Below are 19,326 nucleotides of genomic sequence, written 5' to 3'. Positions count from 1 at the left end.
GAGGTTGGCAGAGGACCCTATCTTATCTCTCTGTGCTTTGAAAGGTCTGCTCTATAAAACCTCGTAATCGAGTCATTTCTGAAAGTCATCACCCCAGTTTGCATACTGGCACACATCCTTTCTTTGTAGTGTTTAATTTTAAAAATATTGTTTAAGTGCAAGTGGTTCATTAATTTCTACTAGTAGCAAATGTTGACTATATTGAGCAGTGATCCTGCAGATGAAGCCCGCTTGGATAGGAGCGCTGTCCAGGCTCATGCAGCCCCACCGTGCTCGCCACACCGTTGTGTGGTTCAGAGCTGTCAACACTCTTGAGGTTACACAGGTCCAGTAACTGTCCTTTAAACCCCATAAGCTTGTAGCACATAATTTATTCTGTAAACACATGTACTGGTAGATTGGTGGAGTAAATGTAAATCACCATTTCTGTCTTGTGAAAGTTCAAGCTTAAAGGGATGTAATGCCCCACCCTGCTTTATTGCAGGATTAGGACCCTTGAATACTTTCAAACAATTTGAACATCTCTTACGTACAGTTTACTTGAAGCAATTCTACCAAGATAAATAGGAAATGAGGCCAGGTGTCCTGGCTCATGCCTATAATCCTGGCATTTTGAGAGGTTGAGGCAGGAGAATTGCTTGAAGCTAGGAGTTTGAAATCAGCCTAGGCAACATAGCAAGACCCTATCTCTACAAAAAAATTAAAAAATAAGAAATTAGCTGGGCATGCTGGTATACACCTATAATTCTAGCTACTCAGGAGGCTGAGGCTTGAACCCAAGAGTTCAAGGTTACCATGAGCTATGGTGGCACCACTCTACACCAGGTTGGTCACAGAGTAGGACCCTGTCCTGTCTCCAAAAATAAAAACGAAATGAGATCATTTGGACCAGACTAAAAAATACCAAACTACCTGTTTAAGAAACAGTTGACTCACCTTGAACTTTATCTAACAAACACAAACAGTGTAACCTAAACATATGTACCCTTATATTAATCTGAAATAAAAAACAGATAAATTAACTTTAAAAAAAATTGGAGGGTGTATTAATCAAAATGTTTAAAAGCACAAAGAAATTTGATAGTAATCAAACTTTTATTTTCAAATAGGCAGTGAGTCTTCTAATTTTCAATGTCAACCTCCAAGTAAAGACATTAACATACGTGCTGAGTTTATAGGCCACGAGACCCAGTTCTATGCAGGGGAAACGGCCTCACACACAGCTCTGCAGACCCACTGACTTCATTGTCTTAGAAAATCTTTTTGTTTGTTTGTTTGAGACAGAGTCTCACTTTGTTGCCCTCAGTAGAGTACTGTAGCGTCAAAGCTCACAGCGACCTCAAACTCTTGGGCTGAAGCCATTCTCTTGCCTTCAGCCTCCCACGTAGCTGGGACTACAGACCTGAGCCACTGCGCCCGGCCATGTCTTAGATAATCTTAACTGTGTTTGGTGTTCTGTTTTTTGTCTTCAGTCAAAGAAATCACTTCCCTGACTCAACACTACTTTTCTTCATAAACTAAAATAATACAGCAATCCTTTTAGTCCTTGGTCACAGCCCTTGGCATTACACTCGCAGCTTTCCGTTCGTTCTCCGTGTATCTGGCCCCGGTGGTCTGGGAAGACCTGTAACTAATTGGTTTTTCTTTTCCTTTAGGTGCAGTCGATTTCAGTCTGAAATCAAACGCTTGAAAATCTCATCCCCAGTGCGTGTTTGTCAGAACTGTTACTATAACTTACAGCATGAGAGGGGTTCAGAAGATGGGCCTCGGAATTGTTGAGGACTCAGCAGGCTGACTGAAGACCACAGTCTGTAGGCCTCTTCCCGATTCCCCTGTCACAGCGTGGAAGGCATTGGAAACAATCTCCGTTTACACAGCTCTTCATACCATGTGTCTGAAGCATTGAATTCAAAGGGATCATTGAATAAAACGGGTGTAGAGGACAGGAAGGGGCAGACGCCATTCAGGTGAACCGCACAAGAAGGCCATGAGGTGGTTCCCAGGAGCAACATTCCCAATGTCCAGTTCTCCCTGACAACAGTGGCTGTCTCCAAGAGAAAAATCCTCACTTATTAACTGTCTTTTCTTGCATCTCATTTTTATAGAGCTACTCATCCTTATTTGGAAAAACGAACAACCACCAAAAAAGGCTTTTAGAAAATGGTTGTAAATCTGACTTCTTTGCAAGTTAACTATATATATTGTAAATAGGTATAAAGGCCTTTTTTTTCTAAATAAGGACTTACCTGCCTGTAATATGAAATTTCAAACTAAACCAACTAACTCAATGAACTACTTATGGTTTTATCTGCCATCCCTCACCTACCAATTAATTATAAATATGTTTTTTAAAAATCCTCAGAGACATTATCCGTGGTCTTTTTTTTCCTTTCACACCCAGCCTGTGTGCCTGATGTCGCTTCTTTTGAGTTGCCCACAGTATCTCCACTTCAGCTAGGCTAGTAACCAAAATAATGTGGACCTTCTCTAGAAAACAGTGTGGGAGAATAGGAGCCCCCAGCCGTAAGGTAACCCACAAGTACTTGGGCGTCTTGTACCTGGCTACGCACCACCTCACTGTTGTTCTTATGTAACAAGGCCCCTTTAAATTTGTATGTGGACTGCTGTTGGTCAGAGCATACCTTGGTAGCATTGCGTAAAGATGGTCAGGTGACCCGTGTCGCGCAGAAAACAGCCCTGCCTCTACTAATGGAAATATAGTTGCATGTAACCCCAAATTAGCTTCTCTTGCATAGAACATAGTAAGTATGTGTCTTTGGTGACACTAATGTTCTACTATATCTTATTTTCAAAAAAAAGGGTTAAAAAAGGAAGAAAAAATGTGTACAGAATTAACATATAAACTTTGTTGTAAAACTGGATCATGTCAGAACTGCTTAAAATTAACCTTTACCATTTAATGTCATCTACCTGAAAACAGTGAGATTTATACTGTATCAATGTCTATTTTTTTGTTTTTGCTATGAATATAATTACAGTATTTTAATATTTAGTTATTTAATTTGTTCTACTAGTTGGATACAGAACACACAGATCCAGGGGGGTTAAAGCTGGAGGGCTAAGGGATAAGTTTAGTTTACAGAAAATAGCTTTGGTGGTGGGATTTTTTAAAATGTGTGTTATGTACAAATATATTATATATATATATATAAAACAAATGAAACAGTTAATCTAGATTTTAACATTTTCAGATACTTAGTGATAATATTATGAACCATTCTAAAAAGCTCTGTTATTTGGAAAACATAGGATCATTAATGGCCCAAGAAGGGAAGGACAGGCCTTCACACCCTCACGGAAGTGTCACACAAAGAACAGTGGCTTTGGCTTTTCCAACTTTTCATCTTTAAGCCCTGGTAAGAGGCACATTTATGCACTAAAACGCACATATATGCACATGCATTCAAAAACAGGCGTCTGGTACAATAGTGATCTTGTACCTACCGGGCTGAAACCAGCTTAAGAACAAATTTGTTCTCCCTGATAACTAGGTCTCCAAGAGAAAATGTAAAGGCTGCTCTAGTGCCTTATGCTTACTAAATTGAAATCTTTATTTACCTGGGTTTGAGCCTACAGTCTATTTATGATTACATATCAAAATTGATTAAAACACTTCCATTTCTAAAAGTTCAAATATACTTGTTAATAAAAGGATTATTGGCATTAATACTTTAACTTGAAGAAAAGCTGTGTTCTGTTTTCCTTTCTGTGTCTTACTCCCCTCCACATCCCTCTTCCCCCATCACCACCTTACTTCAATTCTAATAAATGATGCTAAAGTCCAACAGCTGCAGGAATTGTGCTGTCACGTACCTGGGGCTCTGCCCCCAGCCCTCCGATGACCTGTAGCCGTGTCATTCTACACTTTTAAAAGCTGTGTCCTTCTTTTGTCCATGAGCCATGTTGACTCCATACCCCATGGCAGAGGTGTTTTTAAGACTTAAACATATGAATGTGTGTATGTAGTTAAGTTAAAGGTTATTCCTCTTTGTAATATGAAATTATATGGGATAAATACTTTTAAACTTTCCGACACAATTTCCATAACTAGAAGATGGTAGCCAAAACCCTCATGATAGTATTTCCTCTGGCAGCTGGTACTGTGGGCAACTGTTTTGTTCAATCAGGTTTGTTTTTTGTTGGGGGCAGGGGTTGTTTTGCTTCTAATGCAAAAATCACAGACTCACTCACAGATACATACATAAACTAAACGTATGGATATCTTTCTGTGTTCCATGTAAATTTATTTACTAACAAACATTCTCAACATGTACACCCACCTTTCTGTGGTCTGTGTCCTTTCTCTCAGAGTACCTCACTGGGCTCTTGCCTGATCTTTGTAGCTTGTCCATCCATCCGTCCATCTGTCCATCCTTCCATCCATCCATCCATCCATTTTATCATCCATGTATCCTAACATTTGTGTGTAGCGTGCACCTGTAATGTCATGCTTCTAAAGAAGAGAACAGCTGTCTATGGCAGCTGTCCGTCTGGATAATAGCAAAACACTCTAGATAAGTTATTTTGCACTTTCTTATGTATAAAGTTGGTAGAAACTTATTTTTCTTTGTATCATTTAAATACATTTTGTTTTGGTAAATGAACTGTGTATAAAATATTTATGCCGTTAAAACTGTTTTTAGAAAGTATTTTTAATTTCAGCAAGTTTGGTTACTTGTTGCATGACTATTAACACAGCTGACTTTTTGTGTCAGTGCAATGTATATTTTTTGTCCTGTTATTAACTTGTAAGCCCTAGTATTGGCCAATTATTTGTACAGCAAAGAAGTAAATTGAAGATACTGGCTAAGACTGGATTGATTGTGGACTTTTGTACTATATTGCAGAATCCAATACCTGTTTCTTGGTGGTTATGTAAAAGGCCTGAAGAAATTACTATCTAATAGTGTGCAATCTGTGAATCTGAATGTTCATTGTATATCTGTCTCTAATGCAAAAAGGTAGAGTAACACAATTACAATACATGATTAAATGCAATAGTCCAGGTACTTAAGTAATTTTTTTTCATTTCAAATAAATAACTACTATTTACCACCAAAAAAAAAAAAAAAAGAAAGAAAGAAAAGTTGTTTTTAAGTCAGTTCTTTAGGGAAGAAAAAACAAAAACTGAGATTGAATAATTTCCTAAAGTTTGTGTAGTTCTTTTCTAGCTGTGAATATTTCTTTTAGAAGCACCTACTTAAGATTGCAGAGATGTTGCCTCTAGGGTTCCCGTTCCAATTCCAGCTGAATATTCTAAAATGCCAGGCTTCGTATGTTCTGAGCTCCCCGGTTGTGCAGGTGGCAGTAGGGATAAGTGGCTTCTGAGGGAGATGACCCTCAAATTTGACTGGACCTACAGGGAAGACCTGTCCACATTACCTTTGCTCATTTTTCTGAGCCTTATTCTCTACCCTTAATGTTGTGAAAAGGAACCCATACACACACACACACACACGTGTATCTCCCACTCAACTCTAGTCACATCAGGACTGCCCCAGCGCCCTGCCCTCCTGGAGTGCGGCAGCGGCTAGATCCAGCTCAGCCTTCAGTCTGAGGGCCTTAGAGCACACAGATCCATTTTTAGTAGTAGTAGCTTGTTTGATTGTTTTTAAAATTTTTTGGTTTTAGAATAGCCAAAGGAAGGCATAGAAAACACTTTCTAAGTTTATTTAGGCTGTTTTGATGATTTCACGTTTCCTCTGTCTACATACAGTAAACTCATTTTAAGCTTGAACAGCAGATTCCCAAATCTGAGAACTGTGCTTATTGCAGATTCTGCCTCAGAGCAGCTCCACTTTAAGCAGAAGTTATAGAACTCCAAGAACTTTTAAAACAATAGCAATTTCTCTAAAAGTAAATTAATGGTAAGAGAAAACCCCGGGGCAGGTCCGTGTCTTTAATGTGCTGCTGCTCAGAGCTGTAAGCCCTTGAGAAGGATCACAGTGCAGAATTTTGAATGCAGAAATCTAGAGTTCAAAAGCGCCGATATGCAAATGATGTTCAGTAAGTCCCTTTTCTGCCATTTGCTTCTCTTCAACAGAATTCCCTCTCCACGCCTCACTTTAGAGCAGCAGTTCTCAACCTGTGGGTCGCGGTATTAAAGGGCCATGGCATTAGGAAGGTTGAGAACCACTGCTTTAGATGGAAGTGGCCAACACCAGTTTAGTCTCTTTGCTTTATGAACACTCCCTTCCCCCCCCCCCCCCCCCCGCCACTGCAAGCCTCTTATGTTCTTTCTTTTGACTTTTGCTGGAGTGGGCACTAAGCCAGACTAGCATGCTCGGACACACATGGTGTTCTGAGAGCCCTGAATGGCCGTGAAAGCTAAAGCTGCAGTTGTGACCAGTGTGAGAATTCAGGAAGCCTCTTGTTCCCGCGTTCTCTTTGCATCAGGTTTTCCCCTGTAACACCTACCTGTGAGATGGGTGGGTCTGAGGTGTGCTGCTTTAAACTTCTGGTCTTAGGACATTTTGATCCTTAAAAGTTTTCTAAGACCCTAAATTGATTTTGCTTAGTTATTGTATTAGAAATTAAAACCGAGTTATATATATATATAGAGAGAGAGTATATAGAACTCATTTTAAAATAACAATGATAAGATGATATGTTAACATAAATTGCACATTTCTATTAAAAAAACTTTCCAGGCTGGACACAGTGGCTCACACCTGTCATCCTAGCACTCTGGGAAGCCAAGGCAGGAGGATCACTTGAGCTCAGGAGTTCAAGACCAGGCTGGGCAAGAGCAAGACCCCATCTCTGCTAAACATAGAAAAACTACCTGGGCATGGTGGTGCAAGCCTATAGTCCCGGCTACTCAGAGCTGAGGCAGGAGGATTGCTTAAGCCCAGGAGTTTGAGTTGCTGCAAGCTATGATGATGCCTGGACAACAGGGTGAGACTCTTGTCTCAAAAACAAACAAACAAAAAAACTTTCCAAAACCAAAAAGAAATTAAGAAAGTAAAACTGTTTTACAATTTTGCAAATCTCCTTCTGTCTGGCTTAATAGAAGACAGGTGGGTTCTCATAGCTGCTCCCGCAGTCTGCTGTGAAGCATCTGAAGAAAATCCAGATATGTACTTGAGAAAAGGAAGATTTGATAGCTTTTTAAGACAATTGATTCTTAAAAGTGATAGTTTTAAGTTTAATAGCTTATTTCTTGAAGACTGATTACTAAATCAAATCTGCAGTTGCACCAGTGAACTCTTGCACTCTGTTACATGAACCATTGGTCCTTCTGGCACTTACCCAGCCACAACTTTATAGCATCATGCGTTGACTATTTAGAAAATATTTTTTTTAATGCCAGTTCAAGCACCAAAGAAAAAAACACACACACTGGTTCCCGGATGTGGCACCTGCCTGCTGCAGCGTACGCAGATCTTCCAAGCATTGATAGGTCGATTACGTGGTATGAAGTAAAAAACTCACATTATCATACAGATTAAAATACCGCCCGAAGTCTCAGGAAGTCTTAAGTCATGGTGGCTGATGCAAGATTTCAAAATTTTTGCTTAAAACCTAAAATCCATCCTTGGCAATAAATAGAGTCTGCTGGTTTCTTTGAAGTGACAGGCTCAAGTGTTAATTTCCAAGAACACTTTTGCCATGGCACCACAGTTGTCAGCGGCTCTTCCAGCTGCAACGCTGTTCTAGGAGAACAGCAGCTAGTTCAGCTCGCGGTCACCATGTGGAGCTTCTGTCCGAGACAACTGCCAGACTGCAGTGCACTGTGGACATATCTGGTGCTGTGACGCACCGCTTACGGGTCCAGATTTACTAAAAGTAATCATTTTTACTACTTCTCCAAGGGCATTCAGACAAGCACTTTATTTTCTGCACCTCATGACAAAAAGCATAATCCCTATTGCCAATAATTTGGTGCCACTGTCTTAATTCATACCAAGGTTCCAATAGTTTTCCCATCCTTCTCACCTCAATGAAAATATCAGTGCAATGAAAAAGGCAACTAACATTTCAGTAGTATGATAAAATTAAACTTGGAGATGCTCTGAAAGTGTCTCAGGCCCCCTAGGCTGTGGAAATCAGACTGGGAGAACCGCTGATCCAAGGAGAAGGTGCAGAGGTGACGCTCCCTAAACTATCCAACCATGCACCCATCTCACACTCAGGCTGCTAAGAAGGACTCACAGAAGTCGCATTATTATTCCAGTCAGGACTTTAAAATTTTAATGTGAAAAAAACCGTCAGACCACTCTGTTAGCAACGGGTACAGTTCTGACGAGCATTAACACTGGTGAGGAGAGTCAACCTGGGGTCTCGAGTCCTTGCCCTCCCACTTACTGTGTGTTCTGAGGACATGACTTCATCTCTCCATGTCTGAGTTTCTTTACATGGAAATTTTAATTATATCTTTCCACAGAGAATTGCTGTGAAGATCAGACCCTGCAATATGTAGAGAAAAGGTGGTGCTTTACAAGCATGTTCTCAATACATTATAGTGCTAATCTGGAAATACGAACAGAAAAGGGATGACACACCAGAGCATCTTGTGAATGCTAAATGAAGCCAAGGACAGGGAGACGGGATGTTAGAGCGGGGAGAGCTGGAGAAGTCATCACGCTCAAACCCATATTCAGCCCCAGACGGAAGGGCCACAGCAGTGTCTGGTACTCCCAAAGCCAGGCTGCTCCACAAGTAGAATCCACCGCTCTGCTGCCTGGCCGACTCCAGTGCTCTTTACAAGCAGCTCCTGGTTTGCATTCTGTCCCTCAGGTGCCTGCAGTGCAGGTGTACTGAGCACGCTGTCCCAACATTACCCATTTGTAACCGTGTCCTGCTTTATCAAGAACACAAAGCATCAGAACTTCAGCCTTGGCCTTCAGCTGTCATGCAAGCTGCATTGGAGTGCAGAGGACAGAGTTGTTTAAAAGAAAAACTACTTGTATGATCCTGCCCTCAAGCACTACTATAAATTTCAAACGAAAACTCTATCCTACAAAACGGTATCTGTTCATAAAAGGAAGCCACTCCTTTAGAAACTGACTCTGGAAAAATACACCATGGAGCAAAGGTCAATGGGGAAGTCTTTGGTTACAAATGTGAGGATCCTTCAGTCTGGCTGTGCTGGCCAGTTCTGCCAAGAGGAAGGAACCTTTCTACAGAAGCAGCGTTGCACGTGTGCCGGGGGTTCTAGTTCCCATCTGCAAATGCGTATATACAAAAACGACCCTCTCCAAGAACTTTCCAGCCTGTAAACAAGAGGTTTGCCCTTCTGCAGGTAGCTGTCACAGAATTTTCAGCACGTGTATTCCATTCTTTACAGGGTCTAATTCAGCAAAATTCTCATTAGTTTTAGCTCTGCAGTCTCTATTTTCATATCGTTCTGTTATTTCATCATCTCATCTTTGATCCTTTACCAATTTCACAGTGAGCCATACGATACAAAACCTTCCCAGGAGAGTCTCTTCTCTTCCCTGGCCTCTCTCCCAGCAGGGTTCTTGCAAACTTCCCTTCCTGCCTTCTTGCCTGCCTGTTTCTGTTGTTCAAATGTCTGCCATTGATTTTCCTCTTCCTCCATTTTAAATTTTTTTCATTTTTAATTATGAGTACATAATATTTGTCGATAGGTATAGGTTACAGGTGATGTTTTGATACAGCCATATAATGTGTAATGACCAAATCAGGTTAAAATTGGGGTATCCCTCACCTCGGGCATTTATCATCCCTTTGCATTAGGAACACTCCAATTCCACTTTTTTAAAGTATGCCCTAACTTGCTGTTAATTGTAATCATTTTGTTGTGCTATCAAATATTGTTTGTTCTATCCAACTATATTTTTGCACCCATTAACCATTCCCATTTTATCCCCTACCCTTCCTCTGGAAACCACCATTCCAGTCTCCGTCTCCAGGAGATCAATAGTTTTAATGGTTAGCTCCCACATAGGAGTGAGAACCTGTGATACTTGTCTTTCTGCGCCTTATTTCACTTAAACATAAGGCTCTCTGGTTCTACCCAAGTTGTTTGCAGCAGATAGCAAAGTCTCATTCTTTGCTGTGGCTGTGTCTATGTGCCATATTTTAATGACTCTTTTAAATGTGGATACTCCAGCCGAGACTTTATATTTGCTGTGATACACTAAATGAATTCTCCTTAACACTGTCCCCACCCTTACTGTGAGGACAGGATGTTATGAGTCTATCCACCTGGCTTTGCCTCCCACAGTTGACTCTCTAAAAGCAGCGACAGTGAGCCTGCTGCCTTGCCGGAGGGTCCCAGCCCCATCTCACACCCTGCAAGGCCCCCACCTCTTTACCCCAGACTCACTGCCTCCAAAATCGGGACCAGGCCCTGGCCCTGCCCTCTGCCTGCAAACATCCTGGTCCCTCATTCCAGAGGGGGTCCTACCCCACCCCCTGGAAAAAGGAATGTTACATGAAGAACCCAAAAAGAATCAGGACAAGTCTTTTTGGGTTTAGATCACACTCTTTTTATCCAATCACATTTGTACACAGTTGTCAATCATGTCTATCCAATGAAGTCTCCATAAAAGGCCCAACAGGACAGGGTTCAGAGAGCTTCCGGATAGCTGGACACCAGGAGGCTCCTGGGGATGGCACGGAAGCTCTGAGCTCTTCTCACAGGCCTTGCCCTGCGCACCTCTTCATCTATATCCTCTGTCCTTTATAATAAATTGGCGAAGGTAAGTGTTTCCTGAGTTCTGTGAGCCACTCCAGCAAATTAATAAAACCCAAACATGAGGTCATTGTAACCCCAGCTTGAAACCCAGTCGGTCAGAAATTCCACAGGCCTGGACTTGGAACTGGCATCTGAAGAGGGGCTAGTTTTAGGGACTGAGCCCCCACCTATGGCCTCTGAGCATCTGAAGAGGAGCTAGTTTTAGGGACTGAGCCCCCACCTATGGCCTCTGAGCATCTGAAGAGGAGCTAGTTTTAGGGACTGAGCCCCCACCTATGGCCTCTGAGCATCTGAAGAGGGGCTAGTTTTAGGGACTGAGCCCCCACCTATGGCCTCTGAGCATCTGAAGAGGGGCTAGTTTTAGGGACTGAGCCCCCACCTATGGCCTCTGAGCATCTGAAGAGGGGCTAGTTTTAGGGACTGAGCCCCCACCTATGGCCTCTGAGCATCTGAAGAGGGGCTAGTTTTAGGGACTGAGCCCCCACCTATGGCCTCTGAGCATCTGAAGAGGGGCTAGTTTTAGGGACTGAGCCCCCACCTATGGCCTCTGAGCATCTGAAGAGGGGCTAGTTTTAGGGACTGAGCCCCCACCTATGGCCTCTGAGCATCTGAAGAGGGGCTAGTTTTAGGGACTGAGCCCCCACCTATGGCCTCTGAGCATCTGAAGAGGGGCTAGTTTTAGGGACTGAGCCCCCACCTATGGCCTCTGAGCATCTGAAGAGGGGCTAGTTTTAGGGACTGAGCCCCCACCTATGGCCTCTGAGCATCTGAAGAGGGGCTAGTTTTAGGGACTGAGCCCCCACCTATGGCCTCTGAGCATCTGAAGAGGGGCTAGTTTTAGGGACTGAGCCCCCAACTATGGCCTCTGAGCATCTGAAGAGGGGCTAGTTTTAGGGACTGAGCCCCCACCTATGGCCTCTGAGCATCTGAAGAGGGGCTAGTTTTAGGGACTGAGCCCCCACCTATGGCCTCTGAGCATCTGAAGAGGGGCTAGTTTTAGGGACTGAGCCCCCACCTATGGCCTCTGAGCATCTGAAGAGGAGCTAGTTTTAGGGACTGAGCCCCCACCTATGGCCTCTGAGCATCTGAAGAGGGGCTAGTTTTAGGGACTGAGCCCCCACCTATGGCCTCTGAGCATCTGAAGAGGGGCTAGTTTTAGGGACTGAGCCCCCACCTATGGCCTCTGAGCATCTGAAGAGGAGCTAGTTTTAGGGACTGAGCCCCCACCTATGGCCTCTGAGCATCTGAAGAGGGGCTAGTTTTAGGGACTGAGCCCCCACCTATGGCCTCTGAGCATCTGAAGAGGGGCTAGTTTTAGGGACTGAGCCCCCACCTATGGCCTCTGAGCATCTGAAGAGGGGCTAGTTTTAGGGACTGAGCCCCCACCTATGGCCTCTGAGCATCTGAAGAGGGGCTAGTTTTAGGGACTGAGCCCCCACCTATGGCCTCTGAGCATCTGAAGAGGAGCTAGTTTTAGGGACTGAGCCCCCACCTATGGCCTCTGAGCATCTGAAGAGGAGCTAGTTTTAGGGACTGAGCCCCCACCTATGGCCTCTGAGCATCTGAAGAGGGGCTAGTTTTAGGGACTGAGCCCCCACCTATGGCCTCTGAGCATCTGAAGAGGAGCTAGTTTTAGGGACTGAGCCCCCACCTATGGCCTCTGAGCATCTGAAGAGGGGCTAGTTTTAGGGACTGAGCCCCCACCTATGGCCTCTGAGCATCTGAAGAGGGGCTAGTTTTAGGGACTGAGCCCCCACCTATGGCCTCTGAGCATCTGAAGAGGGGCTAGTTTTAGGGACTGAGCCCCCACCTATGGCCTCTGAGCATCTGAAGAGGGGCTAGTTTTAGGGACTGAGCCCCCACCTATGGCCTCTGAGCATCTGAAGAGGAGCTAGTTTTAGGGACTGAGCCCCCACCTATGGCCTCTGAGCATCTGAAGAGGGGCTAGTTTTAGGGACTGAGCTGTGGCCCCACCTGTGGCCTCTGACACTATCTCCAGGTAGTTACGGAACTGAAGTGGATGACACCCAGTTGGTGTCTGCTCCAGAACCAACTGCTCATTTCCTGGTGGGGAGAAACACCCTCCCCCCCAGCACGTTTGGTCACAGACATCTTCTGTGATAATGATTTTTGCATCGAGCTACAGAAGAGGGAAGAAACAAACAGCTTGGGTTTTTCCTAATGACAGCAGAGAGTGGGACTGCAGGATATGCAGGGACTCCGTGTTTAACGTTCTGGAGGTGCCGTCAGGCTGTTTTCCCAAACCCTTGCATCACTTTACATTCCTACCAGCAACGAGTTTGTGTTCTCGGGAACAGCACCGACCAGCCCACACTCTCTTTGTGTCACCTTCAAATTCTCATCCAAATGTAAGCATCTTTAATTAGGGAGCAGGCCCCTTTCCAATATATCTGGTAGGGATGGTACACCTGTTAAGGAAGCAGGGGACAGTGACAAGCTGTCCCAGCAGCTCTGATCCACCACCTCTCCGCATTCCTGCCCCAGCTGCAGCCAAGGTCAGGGGCCTTCCTGAGTAGACCACAACCAAAGCCCCTTCTACAATGTCTCCCCAGGTCATCTGCAATTTCTTTTAAGCCCAGGGGGGATTATTTTAGGTACTAAGATGATGTCTTGTTCAAATGCGGTTCCACAGCCACACTTGAGTGAACATGCTAACCATCGTTTAGGACAGAACTGAGGTCCTGGGGGTTAGCCGGAATCAACCATGTTAGCAGCGTATGTTATAAAGAATCACCCTTTCAGGGGGCCAGTAAGTGCTACCTTTTGTGAAAAAGATGGAGGCCCAACAGTTAGCAGGAACCCTCTGCCTTCTTGGGAGCTAGAGCCAGGGGGTAAGAGTAAGCCTCCTCACTTCAGGGAGGCTCTTACTTATAACTCCAAGGAAGTTTTTTTTGGCCCTGGTTATATTTTTTAATATTAATGTATGTGCTTGGTCACTGCCCCTCCTCAGCTGAGGCTGTCATAGACTAGGAGCTATCCCTTATCTTTCTGCTATAAAACAGAACTGTCAAGGCGGGACATCTAGTGATGGCTGAGTAGAGGGTGGCAAATCCTCTCTCTAAAAAGCATCTATAAAGCTGGACAAAATTGATCTTTCAGCACTCTGGCCATGGGACAAGGGCATACAGCAATGTGCCTGCCTGGAAAACTGGGCCACGCAGGAGTTAGTGGGGACTGGCCTCGGCACTTCCCCACCCCACCCCCACGCCTGCCACTGGCTCGCAGGTGTGGAGCTGTCCCAGGGCAGAGAGAACTCCAGAGGTCAAGGGGACTCACTCAGTTTGAAACAGTGGACAGTGTTTTATTTCGAATGAATGAATAAATGAAGGTTTCTCCTCCCATTAGAAAATGGCACAACAAAGTCAAAGTGTGATTTGTTTCCGTTTTATTTTCCTATCTCAGTTTCAGTAAGAGTCAGAGCACTGAAGACACACTGTGAACCATCACCCACACACAGCATATAGTAACTGTCCCCACTTTTCCTTTGGTGAACAAAGTGTCTCTATCTTTGCTCTAATCCAAGTGCAAATGGAGAGATACCATGAATGAAAAAGAAGAAATGTGCACCCCTCCCCCCCGCCACGGGGGAGAGCAGGGAACTGTCCAATCCCACAGGTCAGGAGATCAAGCTTTCAGGGAACCTCCCAAACCAGTCCATTCGGAACAATTAATCACCGCTGTGAAAGAAGAGCCTGGGATTGCATTTTTTCCCCACCACACTGCTAATGAGGATTTAAGCCCTCTCAGTGCAAATATAAAAATGATCCAAGTCAGGGTTATATGGCTATCTTTTGCTAAAATATATTCTACTTTAATATACGTGCTATAAAAAGGTACGCTAAAAAGGTCAATTTTAGAGCTCTGTTAAAATTAAGAATTTATTTTTTACATCTAGAGTAATGTACACCCACCTCTAAAAGTGTATTTGAGAAAACCTATTATGGTGACCCCAAATATTTCTAGCCTCATATCTTATCTTTAATAATATTGATTTTGTAATCCACATCTTCAGTAATGCTCTCTTATAATTCTGTATCTCACTGTCTTATCAATTACTTTAAATAAGAATGTAGAGGGGGTGGCGCCTATGGCTCAAAGGAGTAGGGCACCAGCCCCATATACCGGCGGGTTCAAACCCAGCCCCGGCCAAAAACTGCAAAAAAAAAAAAAAAACAAAGAATGTAGAGGGATCTGTGAATCTCCAAGCAGTTCTTACTTGTGCAGACAGCCAAGTTTTTAATGTTAAGTTCCTATCACAAAATTTTCATTTAATTTTTTTAAACTCTGCTATCCTAAATTATTTTATGATCAAAATTCGAAGCTGTCAATGTGCAAATAAAAAATGTGAAGTGTTGAAAATTACCTTGTAGGCAGCCCAGTTTTCAAGGTAATCATCCCCTCCTATAATAACACTTCCAGGGCCGGTTCTGGATTTTTAGGGAATAGTGTGAAACTCTCTGAGCCTGTCCTGGGGAGACGAGCCAGCCAAAAGCATGCCAGCCCAAGAAATGAGACTCTGGGTGCCCAGCACACTCACGTCTGCTCTGGCCACGAAACCCCTGCAGAGGCTGAGCGGGGACAGCACCTGCGGACCCCAGGTGGCCCTGCAGCCTTTTGTTTTAGGTGTAATAGCCCGATTGAAGCATAAAATAACTGAAATTTATTGCTGATTTAAACAAAAATATTTACTCTTTTCATTAGCAAAATACTCTTTATAATAGACCTCTTTCTCCCCCTGAACATTTAACCAGAAGCACTGGACAGTGAGACGTAGGTGTGGCTGTGGAGAGCGCGTGGCAGCAGCTCATCCATCCACTCATGAGAAACTCCTTCTCATCTGGTGACAGTGGCTAGTCCACCAAAGGAAAGGTTTGGCATCTGTGTGCTTTTTTTTTTTAGTAGGAATCACTTCTGCTTGATTTCCATTCTTACAAGAAAAAAATCATCAGCCGATGTCCTCACATTTGTGACATGAAGCAAAAGAGCAATTCGGACAAAGATGAACTGGGAGATGGTCTTGGAGCTGGTCTGGGAGCCGGTCTGCAGGCGGAGCTTCCTTCTTGCTCAGTGTGGGAGCTGGTCTGGGAGCCGGTCTGCAGGCGGAGCTTCCTTCTTGCTCAGTGAGTCTCCAGGGCGCTGCCCTAGGACCAGAGGGGAGGCAGCAGGGACAAGGGCAGGCCTGTCTTGGTGCAGCATCGCCCACTGTGCTTCAGCCACCCCCCTCTACGTGCTCCCCCATCTGTCCTGGCGGCTGCAAAACTTAGGAAGCTGGTTCAGGGAGAACAAGGAAAGGAGACCGGGCCACATGTCCCTGTCCAGGCTGCCTCCTGGGCTCCTGTCCTCTGTGTACATCTGAGCAGGACCTGTCCACAGTAGTCTTCATGGCAGAATTCTGTTTCTCTTGACAAGTTTGTTGCGAGGTTGTGTTTTTCCACACAATTTAATCAGAAGTAGAATTTGATCCCTGCTCTAACAAACCAATAATGGCAGAAATTTCAAGTTCCCTTGCCTCATTTTTTTTTTTTCCTCTGTATCCTGAGGACAATATCTCCTATGCTTTGAACCTACCTAAAACAGAATGTTTTCCCCTGGCAAATGATTACTGCTTTGAAAAGTAGACAGTCTTTTTTTATTGTTTTGATCTGACTAAGCCCTTTAGAAAATACTTCAGATAATGTGAGGAGGAAGTTCAGGAGAACCCACTTCCTGCTGTGCCTTGCATAAAACATTTCGCTAAAATTAAGAGCCGCTCCAAGTACAAAAGTAAATATTTGTGCAAAAGGGCACAGTGCCAGGCGCAATTTTAAGACATCCTCAACTTACTCATTTTATAGGGTTTGACTCTTTAAAACACAAGTCTTTTAAATCACGTAATCTAGCAATTAAGAGGAAGTTAGTTCACATCAGAAAATATACTTTAGAAAAAGTACAGGATATTTTGCTGGCGATTTGCTACTTATCTCGTAATTTAGATCAAGTAAGTGTGTGTTAAATATTCACAGTAATTTCAGAGAGAAACATTCGTGTCTGTAAAAATTTCAATCTATTACATTTGCAACCATTTTTCTGGACAATCACAAAATGTCATCCATCAGTGCTTCTCTGCAAGGATCCCGCGTGGCAGCTCTTCCCTCTCGAGATCCAGTTACACCTTCAAGGTGGGCTGGAGGATCCCTTTCTCAATAAGATGAGTCTTCAGGGTTTTATATATATTCAACTGCTGTTCTGGCTGGAGCACCAACAGCTGCTGTAGCACTTTGCTGGGATTTGGACCCCTGATGACAAGGCAGAGAAGACAAAGTTCATGCTGTTTTAACAGGGCTGAACGAGGTCTACGTCCCCAACTTAAAGTAAACCATTCCTTTAAGCGTGGAGTAGCAATCTTTAGAAAATTGAAACCGCTATTAATAAGAGCTCACTTTAATATCCGATGTTGGTGTTGGGAGGCCTATGCAACCACAGCCATATGCAAATTTATCCCCCTCCTCCTCCTAAGACAAAGTTGCAAAGGATATGGCTATGCCCACCCCCAGAAGTTCTAACAAGACCCTGATCAGACAGGCCGCTGCGGACACAGGGCGGAGGTGCGGAGACATGGGGCACAGGAGGGGAGACGCGGGGCGCAGGAGGGGAGAGCAGGCAGGTGTGGAGAGCAGGCACAAACACAAAACACAAGAACACCACAAGGGGGTTCAGGAGGTGCAGACCAAGCACTACACAAATTCTCAACAGGGCCACCTGAGTTAAAGGTGAGGCTAAATGCCAAGTCCAGAGATCAGACGACACACACAAAGCCTTCCATAAGGACAAACCAGAAAGAGGGCATGAAAACACAATTTAAATTTGTAGCTTCAAAGAAACTTCAGATGATGGAAGGTACATTGTTGAAGAAATATACCCAGGAAACCATGACTGTTCAAGAGACGAAACACAAGGAACAAGTACACTGAGCCACATCTTCGCCTTTGTTCACAGGTTTAGGACCCGGTGCAGAGTCCCAGCCTGGCAAGTGGGAAGACTCAGCACTTTGGGAGGCTGAAGGTGGAAGGATTGCTTCAGGTCAGGAGTTCAATACCAGCCGGAGCAACATAGTGAGACCCCCGTCTCTACAAAAAAGTAGAAAACTCAGCCAAGTGTGGTGGCGCACACCTATAGTCCCAGCTACTGGGGAGGCTGAGGCAAGAGGATCACTACAGCCCAAGAGTTTGAGGTTGCTGTGAGCTGTGATGATGCCACTGCACTCTGGCCTGGGCAACAGAGTGAGATCCTATGAAGGATTGGAGGGAGAGAGCGAGGGAGGTCAGTCTTAGCTAAACCCCAATACAGAAAGCAAATCAAAGCAGATCTGCTTTAAAGGCCAACGGGTTGAAGCCAGATGTAAGTAATATGTGGGGACTGGCACAGAATTCTGAGAAAGAGATTCTCATGGGTAAAGAAATTTATGATTTACAATAGACAGTTCAAATACAATTATAGGAAATAGAAATCCCAGCAATAAAGAAATAACCTGCTGTAGAGCGGCATCCCAGTGAGGATGAGCAGAGAACTATTTACCCTGCAAATCTGTGACTTAAAAATTGCACAAGAGCCCCGAATAGCCTCCCCACAGCCACTGCAGTGTCTGTGGTTCAACTGCCATGAAATGGTGCCCATATGCCTCACACACTCGAGTGAAGACAGAGTTAGTTTCATTACATTTCTTAAAAAGACTCAGCAACTGCATTGCATAAGCCCAGAGTAGGGGCTCCTCTCCACCAGAACAGAAGGCTCCTTCAGCAAGTTCAGCTAAATGCAAAATCCTGTCCGCAGGAGCTCCCAGCTAGCAGCATCCTGGCGCTATCTCTGTTCCTAATAGTCTAAGTATTTGCTTTCAAAAGGGGGGAATGACATGGCCCAGCATGATCTCTCTACTGAGAGAACAGCAAATTACAAAAAAGACAGAGTATGAGTTAATGCCCTAAGAAGCTGTCATCTTCTGAAAATGAAGTTCTAAAGATTTAACAAATAATTACTAATACCACCCTCAAATTTATATATATTACTTATACATATAAATAAAATTCTAATACATTAAATACCCCAAATAAAAAGAGACAGATTGTCAATGAGTTATAAAAAAAACAAAACAGAAAAAATGAGCTCCAAGCTTCCAAAAGAGAAATACGCTTAAATATAAAGATAAATAAATACTAAAAATAAAAAGAACAACAAAGAAATTACTATGCAAACAAACTAAAATAAGCTGATGTAGCTATTCTAATATCAAACAAAGCAGGCTTTCAGGCAAGCAATAAAGATGGACATTGTATAATGACAAAAGGGTCGATTCAATGAGATACGATAATCCTAAACTTGTAAAGACCTAATACAACCCAAAGTGTATACAGCAAAAACTGATAAAACTAGAAATAAAAATAGACATGTGATGGGAGCCGAGCAGAGACCAGGGACTGGAGGGCTTATGCTCTCACCTTCCTGACTCTTAGCACTCACGGGCACTGCAGGGTCCACAGTCGCTGTTAAATCTCCTCATGTGGTATTCTACCACTTTTTGTGAGTTATTCAAACGTATGTAAAACAATTACAATTTAACCATACTTCTCAGGGTGATAACTCCA

At 43.8% G+C, this 19,326-nt stretch overlaps 2 protein-coding genes across 8 annotated transcripts in view; one reads left to right on the top strand and one right to left on the bottom strand.

Moving 5' to 3' along the window:
* Positions 1–4,838, top strand: part of WDFY3 (WD repeat and FYVE domain containing 3) — a 312,335-nt gene extending 307,497 nt beyond the window's left edge. For all 6 annotated transcript variants that reach the window (XM_053599488.1, XM_053599268.1, XM_053599410.1 and 3 more), the window contains one exon: positions 1,656–4,838. In XM_053599488.1, coding sequence (XP_053455463.1) covers positions 1,656–1,779 — 124 coding nt within the window. In that variant the 3' untranslated portion in view covers positions 1,780–4,838. The remainder of the gene's footprint in view (positions 1–1,655) is intronic.
* Positions 4,839–8,191: 3,353 nt separating this feature from the next.
* Positions 8,192–19,326, bottom strand: part of CDS1 (CDP-diacylglycerol synthase 1) — a 66,372-nt gene continuing 55,237 nt past the window's right edge. The window contains exon 13 of one of the 2 annotated variants that reach the window (XM_053598860.1): positions 8,192–8,430. In XM_053598860.1, the coding sequence (XP_053454835.1) occupies positions 8,424–8,430 (7 nt within the window). In that variant the 3' untranslated portion in view covers positions 8,192–8,423. Of the gene's footprint in view, positions 8,431–14,076; positions 16,984–19,326 lie in introns of those variants that run through there. The other variant, XM_053598834.1, reaches the window with a different exon arrangement.

The sequence above is a fragment of the Nycticebus coucang genome, chromosome 1, assembly GCF_027406575.1.
Source record: "Nycticebus coucang isolate mNycCou1 chromosome 1, mNycCou1.pri, whole genome shotgun sequence".
NCBI lineage: Eukaryota > Metazoa > Chordata > Mammalia > Primates > Lorisidae > Nycticebus > Nycticebus coucang.
The sequence above is the reverse complement of the archived record's forward strand: the minus strand, read 5'-3'. Positions and strand labels throughout refer to the sequence as shown.